The sequence below is a fragment of the Olea europaea genome, unplaced genomic scaffold (assembly GCF_002742605.1).
Source record: "Olea europaea var. sylvestris unplaced genomic scaffold, O_europaea_v1 scaffold261, whole genome shotgun sequence".
Classification (NCBI taxonomy): Eukaryota; Viridiplantae; Streptophyta; class Magnoliopsida; order Lamiales; family Oleaceae; genus Olea; species Olea europaea.
This window is the reverse complement of record NW_019244422.1, coordinates 140,846-162,086: the sequence shown is the minus strand read 5'-3', so window position 1 is coordinate 162,086 and position 21,241 is coordinate 140,846. Positions and strand designations below refer to the sequence as shown.

Genomic DNA, 21,241 nt, shown 5'->3' with positions numbered 1-21,241 from the left:
ATCTATGAGAATTTATAAATATTTAGAAATTTATTAAAATTTGAGTTGAGGACACCCCCGTAAAATTCGCTTTTGTGAGCGTGGCTGAGACGTTATGCCGGCGAGGACTAGCGGTGGGTATAAGGGCCAGCAAGATAATTGGAAGACGAAATTGCCTCTTCCCTTTTATTTATTTATTTATTTTGTTTTCTCTGTTTTTACTTTGTTTCCTTTTAATTGATTTTTTTTTTTAATTTTTTTGTATGAAATAAAAATAGGGTCGATTAGTCATTTTAATAAACCATTCTATAAAGGTACGTCATGTACAAGGCTTCTTCATCCCTTTTGTTGAGTCAGGGTAACCCTTGTCTCAACGAACTCACGGGCACTAAAAGATAAGAATTAACATCTATGTCATTTGAACACCGAACTCATGAAAGATTCGTGGAGATTTGAATTCCAAATAAATAGATTATGTACACATTTGCTATTGTTCGAAGGGGTTGTGAGACTAATGATGTAATTTTTCCTTCTTCGAATTACTATTTTATAACCAAATATGATCTTCACTCGAATACTCAATTTTCCCAGTCAAATTGGTTGATTCTGTCCGATTCCTATAACGTGCTTAGCGTATGTTCTTTTCCTTCACTAGAAATAGTTATAGAAGGAAGAAAGAAAGACAACACAAAATTTATGAATTTCGGTAAAAGTTGTCTACATCCTTGAGCATCACAGATCACTTCACTAACTTCAACCGAGCAATCTACAAACTTTTAAGATATCATAAAATCGTCTAAGAATATCGAGAAACAAAATGGTACAAAGGGGACCTCCAAAACTTGAGGTCCTCAATGCAAGTATAGATATATATAATGACACAATTATTTGATTGATAATGGCCAAAAAAACATCTGCCGACACTCTTTGGCAGCAAGGCTAGAGTCATTTAAAGAGGCTAGTCTCAGTCATAAGTAGGCACGGGCGGCCTGGCTAGAGTCATTTAAAGAGGCTAGTCTCAGTCATAAGTAGGCACGGGCCGCCCACCTTAAAATCAGGCCATGGCCGGGCTGCAGCCTTGGACAGAAGTGTTTCGAAAACAGATTTAAGAACTGCCAGGTATGGGTGGGACCCAAGTGGCCCGATGCCTAAATGTACTGGCACGACCCACTTGACATAGAGGGTTGTCTCGGTCAGAATTAGACATGGAAGGTCGACTGGGCCACCCAGGGTGAGATGCAGTATGTAAACGAGTTTTAGAAACTGCTAGGTCGTGCTGGCCGGAAAACATTGGCCCGTGTGCCTAAATATGCTGGCGCGACTCCCTTTACATGTCTAGTTTTTTAAGACATGACAGCTCCCGAGAGCTTAAGCATACTTTCGCGCATTTTCATTGTGCAGTGTAACACTCGATAATGTATAGAGCATAGAACAAAAATAGCACACATAAGCATTCTTTGAGTGTAATCACAAAGTGCATGTTTGGTACGCAGTATTAGACAAGACTGAATCGTATAGATATATAATAAACGAGACTAGTTTCTATTTCTTCTTGAATGCTGTTAATTTCCATCCAATCATTTTTACCAAACATGCCAGAAGTGTTCAAGCAAACCCCCAATACACAAAATAAAGTTACTTGTATAATGATTAAGACAAGACATTTATTAAGAGAAGGCAACAAACATTGCAGCAAAATGCTACCTTAAACTCAACGCGCATCAGCAGAAGTGAACGAATCTGCAAATCCCGCTGGCTTAGCCGGGATACTCCCTTTGCTGTCTTGACTAGTACCGCATAGATCTTGTGAATCTCCTTCTTCTTGCCACCCCTTCAACATTTGAGGAAGAGGCAGCGTGATGTCAATTCCTGAATACTTATCAGCTTCTTCAACCGGTTTCCATTTCTCGACCAGTTGGGCAAGAACGTTCACAGCATGTCCCATATCAGGGCGATGGTTTGGCTCCCGTGCAGTGCAATGTCCAGCCAGTTCAGCAATAACGTAAATGCTTTCATATATATCTTCTTTTGCATCAAGAGCAGGATCGATAGAAGAAATAAGCGTCTCTTTGTTGGATTTTATCTGCCAAAACCACTCGGCCAAGTATCTCTTTTCTTCGGGGCGTTGCTCATCAAGTGCCACTAATCCTGTCAAGATCTCCATCAATACTACTCCAAAGCTGAATACATCAACCTTCGTGGTAATTTTCCCTGTCACTGGAAAGGAAAACGAGAACACAAATCAACAGAGAAGTAAGAATAAAGAAGTGATTAAAAAATTTGTAATTAATATAAGGTCAGTTCCAAGGATCCCTTGAAGAATATTTTCTTACCAGCATATTCAGGAGCAAGATATCCGAAAGTTCCGGCCAACCTGGTTGCAACAGACCTCTCTCGGTCAGGAGCCAATTTCACTAATCCGAAGTCTGAAACTTTTGCCCGATAATTGTCATCAAGAAGAATGTTTGATGATTTGAGATCTCGGTGTATAAAGCTTTGGTGAGCCAAAGTGTGAAGATACTCCATTCCTCGAGCAACATCAAGAGCAATATAAAGCCTTCTCGTCCAAGATAAAGGTTCTAAATTCAGATTCTTCCAACGGAAAAGATGTCTACTCAGAGCCCCCTGAGGCACGTATTCATAAATCAAAAGCCTTTCGTTTCCTTCGATGGAGTACCCCAAAAGGGATACCAGATGCCTATGACGGACCTTTGAAAGCACGGCAATTTCTGCCTGGAACTCATCCACTGCTTTGTTACTAATTGCACCAGCTTCCATTCTCTTAACTGCTATTGTCATTCCAGATTCAAATTCTCCCTTGTAAACTGCACCAAAACCTCCACGACCAAGCTCATTTTCTTGTGCAAAATTATTGGTCACCTTGCGAAGCGCCTGAACTGAAATGACCAGGTTTCCCGCCTCGATCGAACAAGCATCTTTTTCCAACCAATCACTAGTTCGACTCTCAGTGCTGGGAGTATTTTGAGCCTCGAAGGCAGGATTACCAGCCACAGCAATCTTCGTCAAACTTTTTGGATCAGATGAATCCTTAGGATGGATAACAATGCCACTGGGAACCTTTTTTGTCTCTTTTCTTTTCTTAAGGCAGCAAATAACCAAAAGAACTGCAATAAAGGTTCCTGAAGCAGCAGCCACAATGACCACTAGTTTGGAATTTTTGGAGCTCTTGGATTTTGCTGATGTAGAACCTCCAGAAGGTGAAGGCGGAGAATCCAAAACTGATGATGGATTGTCGGGCGATGAGTCCATACTTGGCGAAGGACTGTTAATTGGAGAAGGGGACAGTGGCCGACCATCAGATTGTAAAGGTGATCCCTTGGATCTATTGGCAACCATTTTTGGATTACCATCGGTGATTACCTTCACACCATCATGAAATCTAGGCAATGGCAGATCAAAATCGTTACCACTTAAATCCATCAATCTCAATGATCTCAGCAGAGTAAAATTTGCAGGAACTGTACCATGTAGATTATTTCCGCCCAAGCGGATTTCGAGTAATGAAGGTAAGTTCACTAGTGAAGGACTAAGTGTACCATTAAGCCCGAGCTTTGGCAAATTTATGATAGAAACTTGGTGATTTGGATTACAAGTGACCCCCCACCAAGGTCCTTGACACGGATCATTACCTGCCCATTGAGAAGCAAGTTTTGGGGGATAATTTAAATCATGAAGAAAATCTAGAAGTGCATTGACTTCAGGAGCACATTGCTCTCCTGGATCAGATTGACAGAACGAATTTGAAGCATAACTAAAATTTACTGCTTTAAACTTTGGAATTGGACCCATGAACATGTTATTGTTCAAGTCCAGCTCTTGAAGATTCATATTGGCCAGGGTTGGGGGAATTAGCCCAACAAACCGATTTCCATTGAGATTAAGATCTCTTAAAGAAGTTAAATCCCCAATATCATCTGGAATTGATCCCGTGAATTGATTTCCATGTAACCATGCTTGAGTTAGCCCAACTATAGTTCCAATTACATCAATGGAACCGGTCATCCCTCCTCCACTTTGATCATTCAACCACAAAACCTGCAACATGGAATCATGAAAAGTAGACGGTATATCACCAGTCAACCTATTATATGCCAATTTCAATGAAGTAAGCGATGGCAACTTCCCAAAAAAATCAGGTATAGGTCCAACTAAATTGCATTTCGAGCAAGAAAAATTCGCCAACTGCAAAGACTCTGCTAGTTCACCCGGTATAGACCATCCTGTACTCTCATTAAAAGGGTTACTATCCAAAGCCAAAACGCGAACACTACTAAGTCCATGGAAAAAACCAGCAGGAATCGTATCAAAATCATTATTATCCAAGTATGCAAATTGCAAATTCGACAATCCACTAAAACTTGGCAATTTTCCATTGAAATGGTTCTTTTGAAGCCCAAGATTCTGTAGTTTGTCCAACTGATTAAAATTCTGAGGCAAAGGTCCCTTTAACTCGAGGCCCTGAACCTGAATCTGCGTGACTCTGCCATTCGAACAAAACACATGAGGCCATGCAGGAGGGCCACAGGGATCGTTCCCCTTGTTAGGCCATTTCAAGAGTTCTGGATTTTCCAATCCATTTCTGAAATCATTCAAAATCTTGAAATCATTTTGATTGGTGACACCGTTAACAGCTCCCAAAAGCCCACAAATTACCCCCGCAATAGCAACAATGCACAACAATTTTCTTTGATCAGAATCCATTTTGCTTGCATTATAACATAATAAAATTTCCAAACAAGCCCATAATTTAAAATTAAACTTCTGGGAAACAGAGAAAATGTGCTTAATGATCAAGAAAATTGGACAAACCTTGTTTTTTCTTCAATGCTGCATGCAAATTCAAGAATGTTTCAATGTAAAGAAGGCAAAAGAGAGATAAGGAAGGATTTTGTTTAATTATACTTTCTCTTTAGGGTTTTCAATCCTTAACATTTGGATCAAAACCCTAAAGAATGAGTACAATTTCTATGATGACCACCTCTCTCTCTCCTCTACCTTTGTTCTCTGTTTCTCTCTCTTTCTAATCTTTTTCCCTGATTTTTATTATATTAGATTCTATTTTTCTCTCTCCTATTTTTTTCTCTTTAGGGTTTTCAATCCTTAACATTTGGATCAAAACCCTAAAGAATGAGTACAATTTCTATGATGACCACCTCTCTCTCTCCTCTACCTTTGTTCTCTGTTTCTCTCTCTTTCTAATCTTTTTCCCTGATTTTTATTATATTAGATTCTATTTTTCTCTCTCCTATTTTTAACTACAAAATCTTCCATAAAATAATATTATACGTAAATCGAAAATTTTTCTTTCTTTTTCAACCACTCATTTTTCAAAAAATACTATTCTATACATTAAATTTTCCCCGTAATGGGGGCCAAACAGGGGCAAATTATTTTCATTTGGATTACTGTTTGTACCCATTCCTCTTTGTACGTGTAATATACCCACATTAAATTTGTATTTAAAAAAAAAAAGAAAAAAAAAGTACTGCCTTATCAAAAAAGATAAAGCGTCAAATAAAAAAAAATATATATATATATATATATATGGTAAAAAAAAAGTTCCTATTGGGAATTAAAATCAATTATTTAGTATATTTTGATGACAATTATTAAAAATTTTAATTGAAAAGTTGTGAATCTCGTAAAATATATAGTTAAAATTTGTTATTGACTTTGACTTAAATTAAGATAATAAATCGATAAAAATTACTTTCAATTAGGTGTATTATGCGAGGTTAGTCGAGACTAGCAGCTTGCTAGCTACTGCAAGTATTATTATTATTTTATTGACGAGTTGTTCCGCTCGTGAATTAATTCGTTCGAGTTAACGACTAACTCGCATGAAAAGATAGCTGCTTTGAGTTCACCTAATTTAACAATCAAATCAATTCTCAATTTTCCATGTCGACCGATTCGATTCAATTTTTGTAATGTTGAAAATAAGGGGATGCTAATTGTGTTTAAAACAAGTCACATTTGGCATCTTTTGACAATAAATAATAAATAAAGGCTGGTGAATTACATAGAGACGGCCTGAGAGAGACTAGTCAATAAATTATAATAAATGCGACTTTTGACGTGAGTTGCGATTTTAGGTGCCTTCATTTCTACTCACGGGACCATCGTGTTTTCTTTTATTATCGAACATGTTTGGCTAAGCTTAAATATAAGTATTTTTTATTTTTTATTTTTTAGGTGCCTTCTAATTGAAGTATTTATTGACAGATTCTATTACCTTTCGCAGTTATCTTGTTCGTGTGACCAAAATAGAAAATTTACTAAAAATTTAAAATAAATAAATAAATGCTAATTTTCGAAATAAATAAATATTGATTCACATGAAAAAGAAGTCAACAAAACTTAACAGAATCTATTAGCCCTTGTTTAGTGGGGATTAAAATAAGATTTTTAGTAGATTTTGATAAAATCGATGAGATGTGTAGTTAAAAAGTTGTAAATTTTTTAAAATGTGTAGTTAAAATTAATTATTGGCTTTGAAATAGATTAAGATTTGGATTTTAATTTGTATTAAACCAGGCCATAGTGGGACGTATGCTGCCAAAAATCAAACGTAAGGATAAACGGCAATTTTTTTATAAAGCTTGGGGATGAAACCGCAATTTATCCCAAAAATCTACTCATTTTAGACCGACTGACCGACCTTATTTGCTGTTTTGTGTTCCTTTTTGGGGCTAGAGGTATTAAAATTGAATAATGCTACTTATAAGTAATGAAATTACATTAAGAATTTTTTGGTCGTACTGAATTATTTGCCCACTTTATTAATAGATGCACTGCTGGCTAAATGTGATTGGTTGCCAAAACTTTTTTTTTCTTTTTTGATGGAGTGTGGGGTGGGGGGCGCAAAAACCAATGACAAAATGCCAGGTAACATTCTCTCAAAGTGTATTTATGGATTTACCATACACATAACAAGCTTCATTACACAATTGTTTATGGAAAGATGATGAGTCAAAAAGATAGTGAAATTTTTTATTTATTTAGTTGAAGAAATTTTAAAATAAAAGTAAATTTTCTTTGCTTTAATGCTTAGACGCTATTTGGTTTCACTAAAAAAAATTGATTAAAATTTAAGTCAAAATCAACAATTAATTTTAATTATTCATTTTTATAAGATTCACAATTTTTCAACCACATTCTTTAAAGCAAAATCCTTTAATTCTCTTATTTTAACTAAAAAAATTTATTAAAATTTAAGTTAAAACCAACAATTAATTGTAACTACCCATTTTATAAGATTTATAATTTTTTAAACACATATTCTTTAGAAGCACTTTAATTATCATATTCGTTTTCAGCATACATCTACACATTAAAATATTTTACATTTAAATTCAAAATATTTTTTTTAAAATTTTTAAACTACAAACTTTCCACAAATCACTATTTAAAACATCATTTTTTGGAAATGATGGCCATCAAACAAGGGCTCTATTGGGGCACGTTTGGTTTGTGTTTTGATTTTCAGTTTTGAGTTTTAAATTCATTTTATATATTCTGATTTGAATGTCTATTTTAAGATTTATAAAAAGCATTTAGTTTGTCATTTTGAAAAATTATTTTTTAAAATAGAAAGCTAGAAAACATTTTTTGTTTAAATTTTTGAAAAATTATTTTATATTTTATTTCATAAATTTGATTATTCAATAAAAATAGAATAATTTTATATTAATATAGTATTAAATAATATATACATTTTAAAATTGGTGAATTTTACAATATTTTTCCTCTCTACGAAACTAAAAAAAAATATTAAATTGAATTTTCAAAATTATTGAAACTAAAAATTAAAAATGGGGATTGAAAATATTTTTATTTGTGTTTGTTTACATTTGTTTAAAAAAAAGGTTTTAAATAAATAATTATTAAGAACTTGAACTATTTTTTTATAATTTTTATTTTTTAAAAGTTTTTATAATTTTACGTTTTCAGAATTTTAATTTAATTTTTTAAAATTTTTATTTTTGAGAATTTATGAATTTTATTTTTTTAGATTTAAAATTTATTCGTTAGAATTAATTTTTTTTTACTTTTTTAAAATTTTTAAATTTTATTTAAACTCTTATTTTCCATGTTTTGATTGTTTTCAGAATTTTTACTGAAAACATTCTAAACGTCAAAAAAATATGTTTTGAGTATTATGCAGTAAAATTTTCTTGTTTTGGAAAATGTATTTTTTAAAAATAGCAGATTAAAAATGTATCAGTGTTTTGCAAAACTAAAAATGGCCCGAAAACAGCAAACCAAATACACCCTTAACTTTTATCATAATTTTTTTTAAGAAAAATTGATTTTTAAGCTAAACCAAACAAGAGCTTAGTGAAATTTTTTCTACGACTTTTAACTAAATGACACGATGCTGCCGCTTTAAAAAATCTTCATGATATGTTTTTCTCTTTTCCAATGACAAGTATAATTTACGCATGGGATTGAGTTTAAACGTGTATTTTGTTTGTTTGAAATAATTATGTTCAATTTTTATTTTTTTTTAAATAGCATAATTTGTTTAGAGTAGAATTTTCAAGACTCAAGAGAATGATGGATCTCTACCAACTAGTACCAGCATTCATTCACTCCACAAAATCAATTTTTAAAACTAAATGAATAATTTTATTTTTTTTAAATATCCAACTCATTATTAAAATGGAATTTTTTTTTTAATTAATTTCATGTGCCAACAGGAAAAGCAAAACATTCCATATTCCTCTTAGCATATCATTTTAATTAATTTAGTTAGTTCATATGAATTTGATGAGTCTTAATAAATGAGTGCTATAGTCTACTTGCAAATTAATTAAAATAATCGGATTTTTGCCTGATCGATCAAAATTATAAATTGAGAGATAGAAAAATATTTAAAAAATGCAAAAATAGAGGTAGATGAACAAATTTATCAAACGACAATATATCAATTGTCGTAATGAGTTTAAGTTTGGACAATTGAGTTCGGGGGAGGCACTACGAATAAAATACAATTTTTTTTTTTTAATAATTTGGAGCTAAAATCGTCTTTTCATCAAATTTGAGGGATCTAAAGTCAAATTTAATTAAATTTTTTCAAAGAAAATCATGAGTATGGTTTATTTTTTATCACCCACCAACATGAGACATGGGTAGCTCAATGACTATAATGTGGATATTTTTGGTGCTTATGATATGGCCAAATCATGTGCCTTGCTCTATATAGAGACAACCATGGCATGAGTTTGATTTGGGACACAAAAGCCATGATGCGTTGTACTTAAATTGTTCTACTACTAAAATTATTTTTAAATAGTATATTAAATTTAATTTGTTTGACGTACAAACATGTAGTGTGGAACTATTTAGATCAAATTTAGTCGGGATCTAGCTTGAATAGATTTAATCTCAATTGAGTCACTTCTGGTTCGAGTAATAAATTAGTCACCAACCTTTGAAAATGAATAAATTAATCATCGACTTTTTATTATAGTTGTACGACCAATCCCTAAAATCTCAACAATTCGAATATTAGATAAATCAACAACAATTCGGCACCAGTATTAGTACTCCAATAACAATATTTGATTGAAAAGTTGCATAAGATCGTAAAGAGCTATATGAAGTCTAAACTCGAACCCGAGCCATTGATGAGCCTCGAAGCAACACACATCAAGCTCCAAACAACAAATAAATTCCATTTATATTTTTCAAAAAAGCCTAAACATTGATTTGGACAAGCATCATCAGTACAAGGAAAGCAATACAGTATTTTGTTGAGATAAAGCACGTCAAGGAATCATCTAAATAAAGGCATAAAGAAGAGACATCATAATCAGGTCAACTGTCATGATCCTTCATAACTGTCATTCAACATTTATAAAATAGTCACACTCAAATTAAGAATTTTTAATGTACACTTTGCCCTTATTTGGTTAGATAAAAATCAAATTTAATTAGATTTTAATAAAAATGATGAAATTTATAATTAAAAAATTACGAATCTTATGAAATTTATTAAAATAATTATTGACTTGATAACTGAATAAAAAAAAATGGCCTTATCATTTTATATAATTACAAATAGCCCACTATTGTTTTTTACTTTTTCCCACACAATAAAGTGGACCACCCAACAAATATATTTATACTTTACTACTTTTAATTTCTACTTTGATAGATTTGCAGAATCTAATGATTCCTTTAGCAAGACATGTGGATATAAACAAATGTAATAAAGGTAATATATGCTAGGAACTACTTTTGACTGGCTTATGACCATACAAATGAAGATGATTGAGAGTATTTCCCTATTCCCATATGAAGATTTGATTAAAAAGAAACAATGACAACATAAAAATTTAGCATATGATTAGCTTGTGTTTATAAAAAGTTTATAAATACTCCACTTTATTTTTATTTTCACATTTTTTTCATCCTCATTTCTATTTAAAACTTAATAAGTATACTTCACATATGCGTTTTAATAAATTTGAAGTCGTTACTCTTTTAAATAGGCATAAAATCTATCGTTCTCCAAAACATTGACCATACTTGATTGTGCCATACGGAATTGGAATAATTTAGACATCTTGTTTAATTGCTTTATTTTATCTTTATCTTTATCTTTATTTTTTTTATTTAATTAAAAACTTAGCTTGGGATTGTTTGGTCATTAGTTGTTAAGGTTTTTCATATGATTTTTAGTATGTAAACAAGTGTTAAGGTTTCATTTTATCTTGGTGGTTAATATATTATTTTAATTCAGTGACCCTTGAGAAATTTTTTGCAAAGTTCAGTAATTATTTAGGTGATTTTTAAAGTTCAGTAATTCCGTAGAAACCTTTTGCAAAGTTTAATGACCATTTAGGTTATTTTTAAAGTTGGGTGACTCCTTAAAAATTTTTTGCAAAATTCAGTGACCATTTGGACAATTCACTCAGTATAATCGTATTCTCTCAATGTGGAATACAAAGTAACCCTTCCTAAAGTAAATCTAACAGCATCTGTAAACAAAGTGTAATAAGTAGAAATAGTTTTCCTCAGCCTTCAGTTAAGCCTCCAATTCTGGTTTCGGAATCGAGTACTTTTCGAATAATTAATGGCATAATGAATAATTAACGGAGTAATAATTAATTTCTAAATGTCCTTTGTCATGCTTTGTAAAGTGAACTTCTGAATTGTAGGCTGCAAGTCACTTGTACAACGCTAAAAATGTCGGCAATCACAATTATATATGTGCCTTTTAGCGAACAGAGAAGTGTAGACATTGCCAAGAATTTAGATTAGCGTAGGGAAAAGAGACGGAATTTCGTCGTATCGATTAATGTGTATATCAAAATGGAACAATACCTTTTGAGTTAAAAAATTGAAGTAATAAAGTCAAGCTTATGCTAGAGGGCAAGCATTTTTTTCGAGGATTCTTTGTCTTTGTAGGTCATATGTAGCATGCGAGGAAGTCTCAAGTTTAGGCTTCTTGTTTAAATAAAGCATTGAGAAAGAGATTAGTCGAGAGTGGTTAATTTCCCACCACGGAAAGGATTACATGCTAACATGAACCATAAAAGTTTATACGTTGCATGAGGCCACCATCTAACTAGAATTTTAGTCACGTTGAGGAAAGCCTCCAGGGCACATCTCCAAGTGGTAAAAGGAGAGGGTGGAGAAATCCAGCTTTGCTTGAGGCTGCCGCGTCAAGGGTTCGAATCCTGAAATATGGATTTGGCTTTTGGGTAAGTGCAAGTGTACAAGCAGCCTTCCACCCTGTACCCTTAGAGGCATAACATGCGATTTACCTCCCTCACGATACTCCAGAGTAGGGACGGTGCGGGACCCTCAAGGTTGGAGTTCAACCTTTTTTTTTTTTTTTTTTAGTCACGTTGAGGTAAGAATAAAACAGAAACCAGACAACTATGCAAAAATACGATAAGTAGATACCTATTTTTAAACAATAATATGTTTTTTTTCTAACTTTCATATTCGCTTGCGTGCGCTCCTCTACTCATGTGGGACCCATAACTGTGAAACGCCTCTTTATCCTAGTCAACATCAAGTGGCATTGACCGTTTTATAAAGTGGCATGAAATAAATAAATCATTTCTCCCTAGCATGTTGAGCTGTATATCAAACTGTTAAATCATATCATCTAAGAACACTTCATATATAAGATCAGACACCTCCACAACAACAAAAAAAAAAAAAAAAAAGGTTACATTGTCATTCTTCACATCAGATGACAGATGGAGTGTTAATTCTGAATTTGATCTTTTTTGTAAAGAATTGATATTTTAAAGCATAGAACAATGTACATACACTCCTCAACAAAATGGGGTTGGTGAGAGAATGAATAGAACCTTGTTTGAAAAAGTTAAGTGTATGGTGCTAAGTTCCGATCTTCCAAACTATTTTGGGGTGAAACTTTGAAAACTACCACTTATATGATAAATAGGATTCATTTTAGTGCTTTCGATTTTCAAATCCTTGAATCACTATGATCTTGAAAGTTCCCAAATTATTTCAAGCTTAAGATTTTTGGATGTACTGCCTATTATCATCAAAATAAAGACAAACTTGAACTTATATCTTTGAAATGTGTTTTTTTGGGTTATGGTGAAAAATCTAAGGGATATAGGCTTCGGGTGAAAATGAAATGGGTTCAAAGTCATCATAAGCATAAATGTAATCTTTATTGAAGATTTTTCCTTGTAATGATTCTTCCAATCAGAAACAATCTAAATACTGCTCCTCTTAAAGAAACTATTTTGGAAAATAATGAAAATAATTCTACTAAACCTAATGATTAGATTGAGGCAGAGACCACTCAATTTGAAATAAATCAAGCTCAAGGTAAATTTGAATCTGACAATGAAAATCAGAATAATACTCTTGTTGATTATCAATTAACCAAAGATAGAGGTAGAAGAAGTAGGTTTCCTTTTACCAGAATCAATAACAATTAATTTGTTACCCTCTATTCTGAATTGGAATATGTCAACTATGAATCTACAACTTTGAAGAAACTATTAATTGCAAAGAATTCAAACTTTCAATGGAGACCATGAAAGAAGAAACGGGCTCCCTAATTAAAAATAAGACATGGATTTTGGTTAGTAAGCCTAAGAATAAAAAATTTGTTGACTATAAATAGGTCTACAAAGTGAAAGGGGGTGAATCTAATGCTTAAAGTAAAAGATATAAGGCCAGACTTGTGATCAAAGGGTTTACACAAACAGAGTGTATAGATTATAATGAAATCTTCTCACCTATTGCTAAATATACCTCTATCAAAATTAAAAATCTATATGAATCAGTCAAAAGATTTTGAAATGAATTCTAAATCTGAAAAGTTTGTCTTCTAGAGAAGTTACTTTATGGCCTGAAGCAAACACCTAGACAATGGTATAAGAAATTCAACTCATATGTTCAAAACTTAATAGCAATTTTGATTCCTGTTTCTACTTCAAAGGGTCAGGTGGACCTGATTCTATTTACTTACTCTTATATGTTGATATTACGCTTCTTGCTTGCCATGATAGATCTAAAATTGATTCTGTTAAATCAAAAATGAAAATGAAAATGAATTTGGGATAAAGGTCTAGGACAAGCTAATAGAATTTTAGAAATGGAAATCAAAAGAGATAGAAGTAAATGCGTGCTTTATGTGAATCAATCCTCTTATGTAAAAAGGTACAAGAAAAGTTTTCTATGACTGAATGTAAACCTGTAACCTTACCTATTACAAATCATTTTAAATCGTCAAGTGAACAATCTCCTAAAACTCATGAAGAATTTGATAGGATGAGCAAAATACCTTATAGAAATATTGTTAGTTCTATTATGTGTCTTATGATATGCACTAGACCATATTTAGCTCGTGTTATTAGTATCTTAAGTAGATTTATGGCCAATTCAAGTGGAACTCATTGGTTAGCAATAAAATGGATGTTAAGATACCTAAAAGGCTCATTTGACTTGCGTTAAAATTTCAAAGGTGTAATCTTGAAGGGTTATAGTGATTCTAATTTTGAGGTGATTTAGAATATCAACTTCTTCATATGTTTTTAATCTTTGTAATGACTGTGTTAGTTGGAAGTTCCAACTAAAAAAACTTGTCGCCCTATGTTCTACCGAATATCGAAGCTGAGTATATTGCAGCATGTGATGTTGTGAAAGGAGGACTTTGGTTGAGGAGTTTGTTAGTTGAAATTGGTTTTGTAAAGAAAGTAGTTAGAATTTTTACAGATAATTAAAGTGTTATACATTTAAGTAGAAATCATGTATATCATGATAGGACTAAACATGTAGGTATTAAGTTTTATTTTGTAAGGAACATAGTTGAAAAATAGATGATTAATATGGTAAATATTTTGAATGAATACAAGCCTTCTGATAGTGGTATTAAAGTTATGCTTTTAAACAAGTTCAGGAATTGTTTTAAAATTCTAAACATTGCATGAAGATAATCTGTTTAGCAAGTTTGTTTTTACTAATTTTTGTTTTGAATTTAGACTAACTTCACTTATTTTGTTTTTACAGGTTGTTAGAGCAAGTGAAAGTTGTTAGTAGCGTTTTGATTCTACTTAGATGGTCCATGAATGGTTCAATAAGGTAGGGATTGTTGGATTTAGGCCTGATGTCTCAATATGCATTTAGCCCTGCTTCTATGTTGGGCCATTCATTACTTGATTTGATTACTTATGGTTTTGGGGTTCTTGTCCACTTATGAAAAAACATGATTTTGTAAATCAATTTTGGCTATTGTAATGCTTTGACATGGATCCTTCATTTGATGCAATTTGACCGTTTGATCTGTGGGTTTTTTACCTAAGCATAAATAGGCCTATTTCTCTCATTTGTCCATCGCTTTGAATATTTCTTGAGTGTTGTTTTTAGGGTTTTCTCGTTTGATTCTTTCTCTGTAATCTTTGAGGTGTTTTCTTTATAAATTATTAGGGTTTTGATTATGATTGTTTCAAGTAAACAATCTTAAGAGAAATTGTATAGATTACTAAATCTTTGTGTTGAAAAAGAAAGGCGAGAGGAAACTTGAAGAAATTTTTGAAAGGTATCTATTTTCTTTCTCCAAATGCAAATGAGATTTCTCAATGTAGATAAGGTATACGACTCTTCTTGAAATGTCCAAAAGAGATGAAGAATATAAGAAAGAAGAAAATTTTAGTGTAGCAATTGTGGACAATTGAAGAGGAAGAAATCATCGAGAAATTGTGGATACCTTGAAAACATGAATTACCTAAAATTGAATTGATCAGGATGTTAAGGTCTTTTCCAATATTGAGGATATATAGAGCTTGTTTGGTAGAGATTTTGATAATTATTTTTACACCGTTAGAAATAAAGCGAGTTCTATCTGTAAGAGAAGAATTCCAAAATGACGGTTATAATAGTGAAATAACGATCAAAAATTGATTTTAATTGACTTTTAATCCGTAACAAACAAGCACTTAAGATATCTAATATGGTTATATTTAGACAAAATATTTTTATAAATATACCACATTTTAATTATATTAAAAGTTATTAATCTTTTTTCATCATTACATTATATCCTTAACATTTTTTATCGCATTCTTATTTAAAAATGACGGTTATAATAGTGAAATAACGATCAAAAATTGATTTTAATTGACTTTTAATCCGTAACAAACAAGCACTTAAGATATCTAATATGGTTATATTTAGACAAAATATTTTTATAAATACACCACATTTTAATTATATTAAAAGTTATTAATCTTTTTTCATCATTACATTATATCCTTAACATTTTTTATCGCATTCTTATTTTTAACATTTTATTGATCCGAAAATATTGTTCTTAAGCATGATTTTTGTCCAAAAATACTGTTAACTACTTTAAATTAAGGGTCAAAACTCAATTGCATTTTTCGCTTGTTTTGCTTTAGCTAATGCGCGATTTTCTTTAAAAAAATAAAAATAAATAAATAAGAGGTAGGTTATGTCACTTTGTAATGCAAAGCCTTAATTCACATTTATATTTACATTTTCACTAACATTTTATATGCACCGTAGATCCAAAATTAATTTTTCACATGTACTACCTCACCACCATCAATTCAAAGTTGAACTTCCGTATATACTAACACAAATAAGAACCTCAAAAATCTCAAATTCATAATAAAATTGCTACATATTTTGTAAAGTAGATTGTGTCGGTAATTTCTTGAAAAATTAAGCTTGTAAAGCGATTGGAGAATGAAATTAAAATAAGAGATGAAATTATTACTGAAATATGAAAAATTACACTTTAAAACTATTAATCCGATAAATAAAAATCACAAAGAAGAAGAAAAAGTATGCAACTTTTGAATTTTGTCAAAAATTGACGAACCTGCTTAAAAAATAATCTTGTCAATGTTATTGTGCAATATATCCCTACCTTATCAAATCTAATTTCTCCTTTTGTTATTGCTGACTCTGTATATATTTAACGATAAAGAAGAGCATAGTCCTGAATTTTTTAAAATTTTTTTTTTGGCATAGCGTCAAGTTTTGTTAACCTCAAATCCTCTTACACTCCTGGCTTATAAAAGTGGCTGGAATAGATCAGTCATTGAGCTACATTTCGAATTGTTGAATCGCGTTATCAAACAGTTTAAGCTGTTAGAGAGGGATATACAAGATCAAAAATATGCACAATTTTTACAAATGATTTGAACACCTAACTATTTGAGCTCTAATACCATATCGTCTGACTAAAAGTTTAAGTTATTAAAGATGTGATATTTTTTAGCCGAATCGGAAGACTAGAGCAACTCTCACCGTAACCCATGATCTGGGATTTAACAATGTTCCGGCACAAAAGAGCTTGCATCAGTTTCTGTCTACCCCCAACAAGTTCGTTTGTGTACTCTGGTAAATTAGGAAACGTGAAAATTTTTCAGCCTCGAATTCAAATATTGTCGTTAAAACTAGCCCAAAAACAATTTACACCAGTATCAGCACTAAGTAATTTTCAACGTTTGTGATTTTTTCATGTCTATGTAAGTATTAAAGTATGAATCTAACATGAATAATAAGAAAGTACAGAAGACACTTCATCTCTGTGATACATGGGAGCAAAGCCAATTCTTGGAAATAACTGGAATTGCTGATTTTTACTTGAATTTTCTGCTCTAAAGCTCGCTGCAGCAAGAATCATGTCAAGAAGATCATTGTCCTATCCCACGTGGGTTTCTTATTAGATCTTGAGTTCAATCGAATGCACCGGTGAAAAGATTCACGTCGCCAACTCCAAATTTATTGCCAACAAGGTTTTTTATTGTTGTAACCAGCTTGCAAAAAAAGGTACACCTTTTATCATTTGTATCTATTAAGTGTTGGAGCTTCATCTTATTAAGCCTAACACCTCGTTAAGAGGATTACCCATGTAGGGTCAAATTCTAGCAATAATCAAGGTAAACCGGGCTCAGTTTCCACAATATATCGACACAACCGCCGGCTGAGACAACACCCAAATCCACCTCCTTTGTTCCCACCTCCGGTTGCTATATATATATATACTCACAAAGAGTTGGCCAAGATGAAAAACAATAGATTGCCCACAAGAAACCACACAGGTTATATGAGGAGAAGAAACTGAGAATCAAAGTCACAGAGAGAGATGGAGTATTCTTCATAGTGGAGGCGAAGAGAGGCTGAAGAATATAAGCCAAATGAGTGATTAAAAATGGTAAGTTATGTTAGGTTAATTTAGTAGACAAAACAGGGCTCAACTCAAGGTAATGGGCTCCAAATTAATACCATAGCCCTCCAAATAAGTGGGACGAATCATGAGCAACACTATTAAAAATATGTTGCTTCTAACGGTCCATAGGGATGTAGATTGGGTTGTTTCGATAATAGTGTCGACATATAAATCAATCATATGACCAAAATCGATTGATAATAGATAAAATCGAGGTTACGTCATAGCCCAGGGGGTCATTTGACAACAAATTGTCTAACAATCTCCACCTTGGTGTCAAAAGACCTGCAAAAGAATATCTCCCATTAGTGATACCTCTAATAGAAAACCAATAAAATTGGAAATCATTTACTTGTACCAATGTTTAGAAGTTCTTTGCAACTTCTAAATTTTGCCAGTGGCAGTACCTTCGTCCCCATATCAGAAAGGTTGTAGTGAGTATGGACCTTTTCAAGTCTTACCACCTCTTGAGATACAATATCTCTAATGAAGTGGAGTCTAACATCAATGTGTTTAGTGCGCTCGTGAAAAAAGGGGTTCTTGCACAAATGTATAGATGACTGACTATCAGAATACACTACCATATAATCATTCAAGACACAGTTCATGAAGAAGGCCTCTAAGTCATAGAGCTTCTTTAATAGTTTCAGTGGTAACAATATATTCTGATTCCGTAGTGGATAGTGCAACAATATGTTGTAACTGTGATTTTCAACTAATACATGAATTAGATAAGGTAAACACGTAAGACGAAGTGGATTTCCTACCATCCCTATCTCCCGCGTAATCAGCATCTACAAAACCCTTTAATTTTATACCTTATTTATTAGCACTAAACTTTAAACCTACGTCACTTGTACCCTTCATGTACTTTAATAGCCACTTTAGCGCTTCCCAATGTTCAGGGCCTAGATTAGCCATGTATCTATTGAGAGTACTAATAGCAAAACCTAAATCCGATCTAATGCAAACCATCAAATACATTATGGAACCAATCATATTAGAGTAAGGCACTCCACTCATGTATTATACTTCACACTCATTACAAGGGGATTGTTCTTTCGATAAAACAAAATGATTAGCAAGAGACAACGTGACAGGTTTGCAATCACTCATATTAAATTTCTTCAATACTTTGGATATGTATGGAGACTGATGCAAAAATAAAACGGAATTTGACCTATCTCTTTCTATTTCCATACCTAGGATTCTCTTAGCCTTACCTAGGTCTTTCATGTCAAATTCACCACTTAGTTTTGCTTTTATGTTATTTATCCACTTAGAGGATGATTCGATCAAAAGCATGTCGTCTATATAGAGCAACAAAAATATATAATTATCGTCAGTCTCGTTGTATTGAAAATACAAGCAGTGATCAAATTTACTTCTTTGGAACCCTATAGTGAGTACAAAGGAATCAAACCTCTTGTAACACTATCTAGGAGATTGTTTTAACCCATACAATGATTTTCTCAGAAAACACGCATAATTAGATTTTGACTTATCCTTAAAACCTTTTGGTTAATTCATGAAGATTTGTTCATCAAGCGCACCATGTAAAAAAATAATTTTTACATCAAGTTGTTCAAATTCCCAGTCAAAGTGTGCAACTAATGTGAGCATGACCTTAATAGTGGTGTACTTAACAACTGGTGAGAAAATCTCATTATAATCAACGCCCTCCTTCTGTGTATAGCCTTTAGCTACTAACCTAGCTTTAAACCTTAAGGGTTCTGTGCTACTAGTACCTTTCTTAACCTTAAAGACTCATTTGCAATCAACAATCGATTTGTTCTTAGGTCCAGGTACTAGCTCCCAAGTATGGTTCTTTTCTAAGAGAACCCATCTCTTCTTTCATTGCCTTAAGCCATTCATTAGATTGATCACTGCCCATTGCCTCTTCAAAGGTTTTTGGCTCTTTATCAGCTAGTTCTTCATAACTAGCCTGGGCGAAAGCTAATTCAGATTCAAAATCGAACCTTCTAGGTTCTCTCGTTTGTCTCCTTTCTCTATCCCTAACTAAGTTATAGTTAGCTAAAAGATTTTCTTCCTCATAGTGCTCTTCTATCACTACTTCGTTACTATTCTCCACCTCGGGTTCCTAAACTTGAATCCCCACCTCATTAGGAATAGTAGGGGCAGGTGTGCTGAGCTTTCCTAACTCCACCTTAAACGGGTCTCTCTCTTCACCTGGTTCAATTTCTCCTTTAATACACGGCATCTCATTCTCGTTAAACGTGGCATCCCTACTTATGATGATCTTAACCCCTTTTGGCTTCTATCCCATAACCTATAACCTTTAACACCCTTGGAGTATCCTAGAAAGACACACTTCCTAGCTCTAGGTTCCAGCTTACCCTCACTTTGATGAGAAAAAGCTGTATAGCTAAAAGTTCTAAGCATCGAGTAACCACTCAGTTTACCCGACCATCTCTCATGCGAAGTGTCACCATTCGATGCGGCAGAAGGAGTCAGGTTAATCAAATAACAAGCAGTCATAACAGCCTCACCCCAAAATAACTTGGGAACACCAGAACTTATCATCATGCAACGTATTTTATCAAGTATGGTCCTATTCATCCTTTCTGCTACCCCATTTTGCTAAGGAGTGTAAGAAACGGTCTTATGTCTAGTTATGCTGCTTTCTTTACACATACTATCAAATTCCTTATTGTAGAATTCTAGGCCGTTATCTGTCCTCAAAAATTTGATTTTCTTGCCAGTTTGATTTTCCACTTGTCTCTTCCAATTGTTAAAACCATTAAAGGTCTCAGATTTATCCTTCAAAAGATAGACCCACACTTTCCTAGTGTAGTCATCGATAATAGACAGGAAATACATATTCCCACCCGATGTGGCATTACTAGCAGGACCCCACAGATCGGAGTGTACATATTCGAGCATGCCTTTAAATCTATCAACACTCGTCGAGAAAGAAGTTTTATGATACTTACCAAGCACACAATGATCACAAAATGACAAATTCGATACACAGTCATTACCAAAAGCACCTTTTTCGTTAAGTAGCTTAAGTCCCTTGACGCCTACGTGAACAAGTCTATTATGCCATGTGTGTGTATGATCAATCTTGGCAGAGGAGATAGAGGGGTTCACACCTCTGATCACTTCCCCAATAGTAATATATATATCGTTTTTCTTAATTCTCTTAATGAAAACTAAAGCAACCTTGATCATTTTTAGCATACCGTTTCCAATTTTATCAGTAAAGCCATCCTTTTCAAGTCTCCCTACTGAAATCAGATTCCTAGACAACTCAAAAATATATCTAATGCCATTTAACGTATACACAAAACTTATGTCAAATTTTACGTTTATGTCACCAATTCCAGCAATAGTATAGGCAAAGTTATCACACAGCACAACATGCCCAACATTATATTCATGCAACTTATAAAACAAATTCTTTTAAGACGTCACATAAAAAGATGTACCAGAGTCAAGTATCCACTCATGCATACGGGAATTAGCAGTTAGATTTAATTCGACAGTATATGCAATGGGACTTGTAATCAT

General features: G+C 32.9%; 1 protein-coding gene across 1 annotated transcript; it reads right to left on the bottom strand.

Annotated features, from left to right (window-relative positions):
• Positions 1–1,474: 1,474 nt before the first annotated feature.
• LOC111383047 (receptor-like kinase TMK3) lies at positions 1,475–5,026 on the bottom strand. Its single transcript, XM_023007106.1, has 2 exons — positions 2,313–5,026; positions 1,475–2,196 (listed from the first exon to the last, which is right to left on the bottom strand). The coding sequence occupies exons 1-2, from the start codon at positions 4,699–4,701 to the stop codon at positions 1,691–1,693; spliced, it is 2,895 nt and encodes a 964-aa protein (XP_022862874.1). The 5' UTR covers positions 4,702–5,026; the 3' UTR covers positions 1,475–1,690.
• Positions 5,027–21,241: the final 16,215 nt, after the last annotated feature.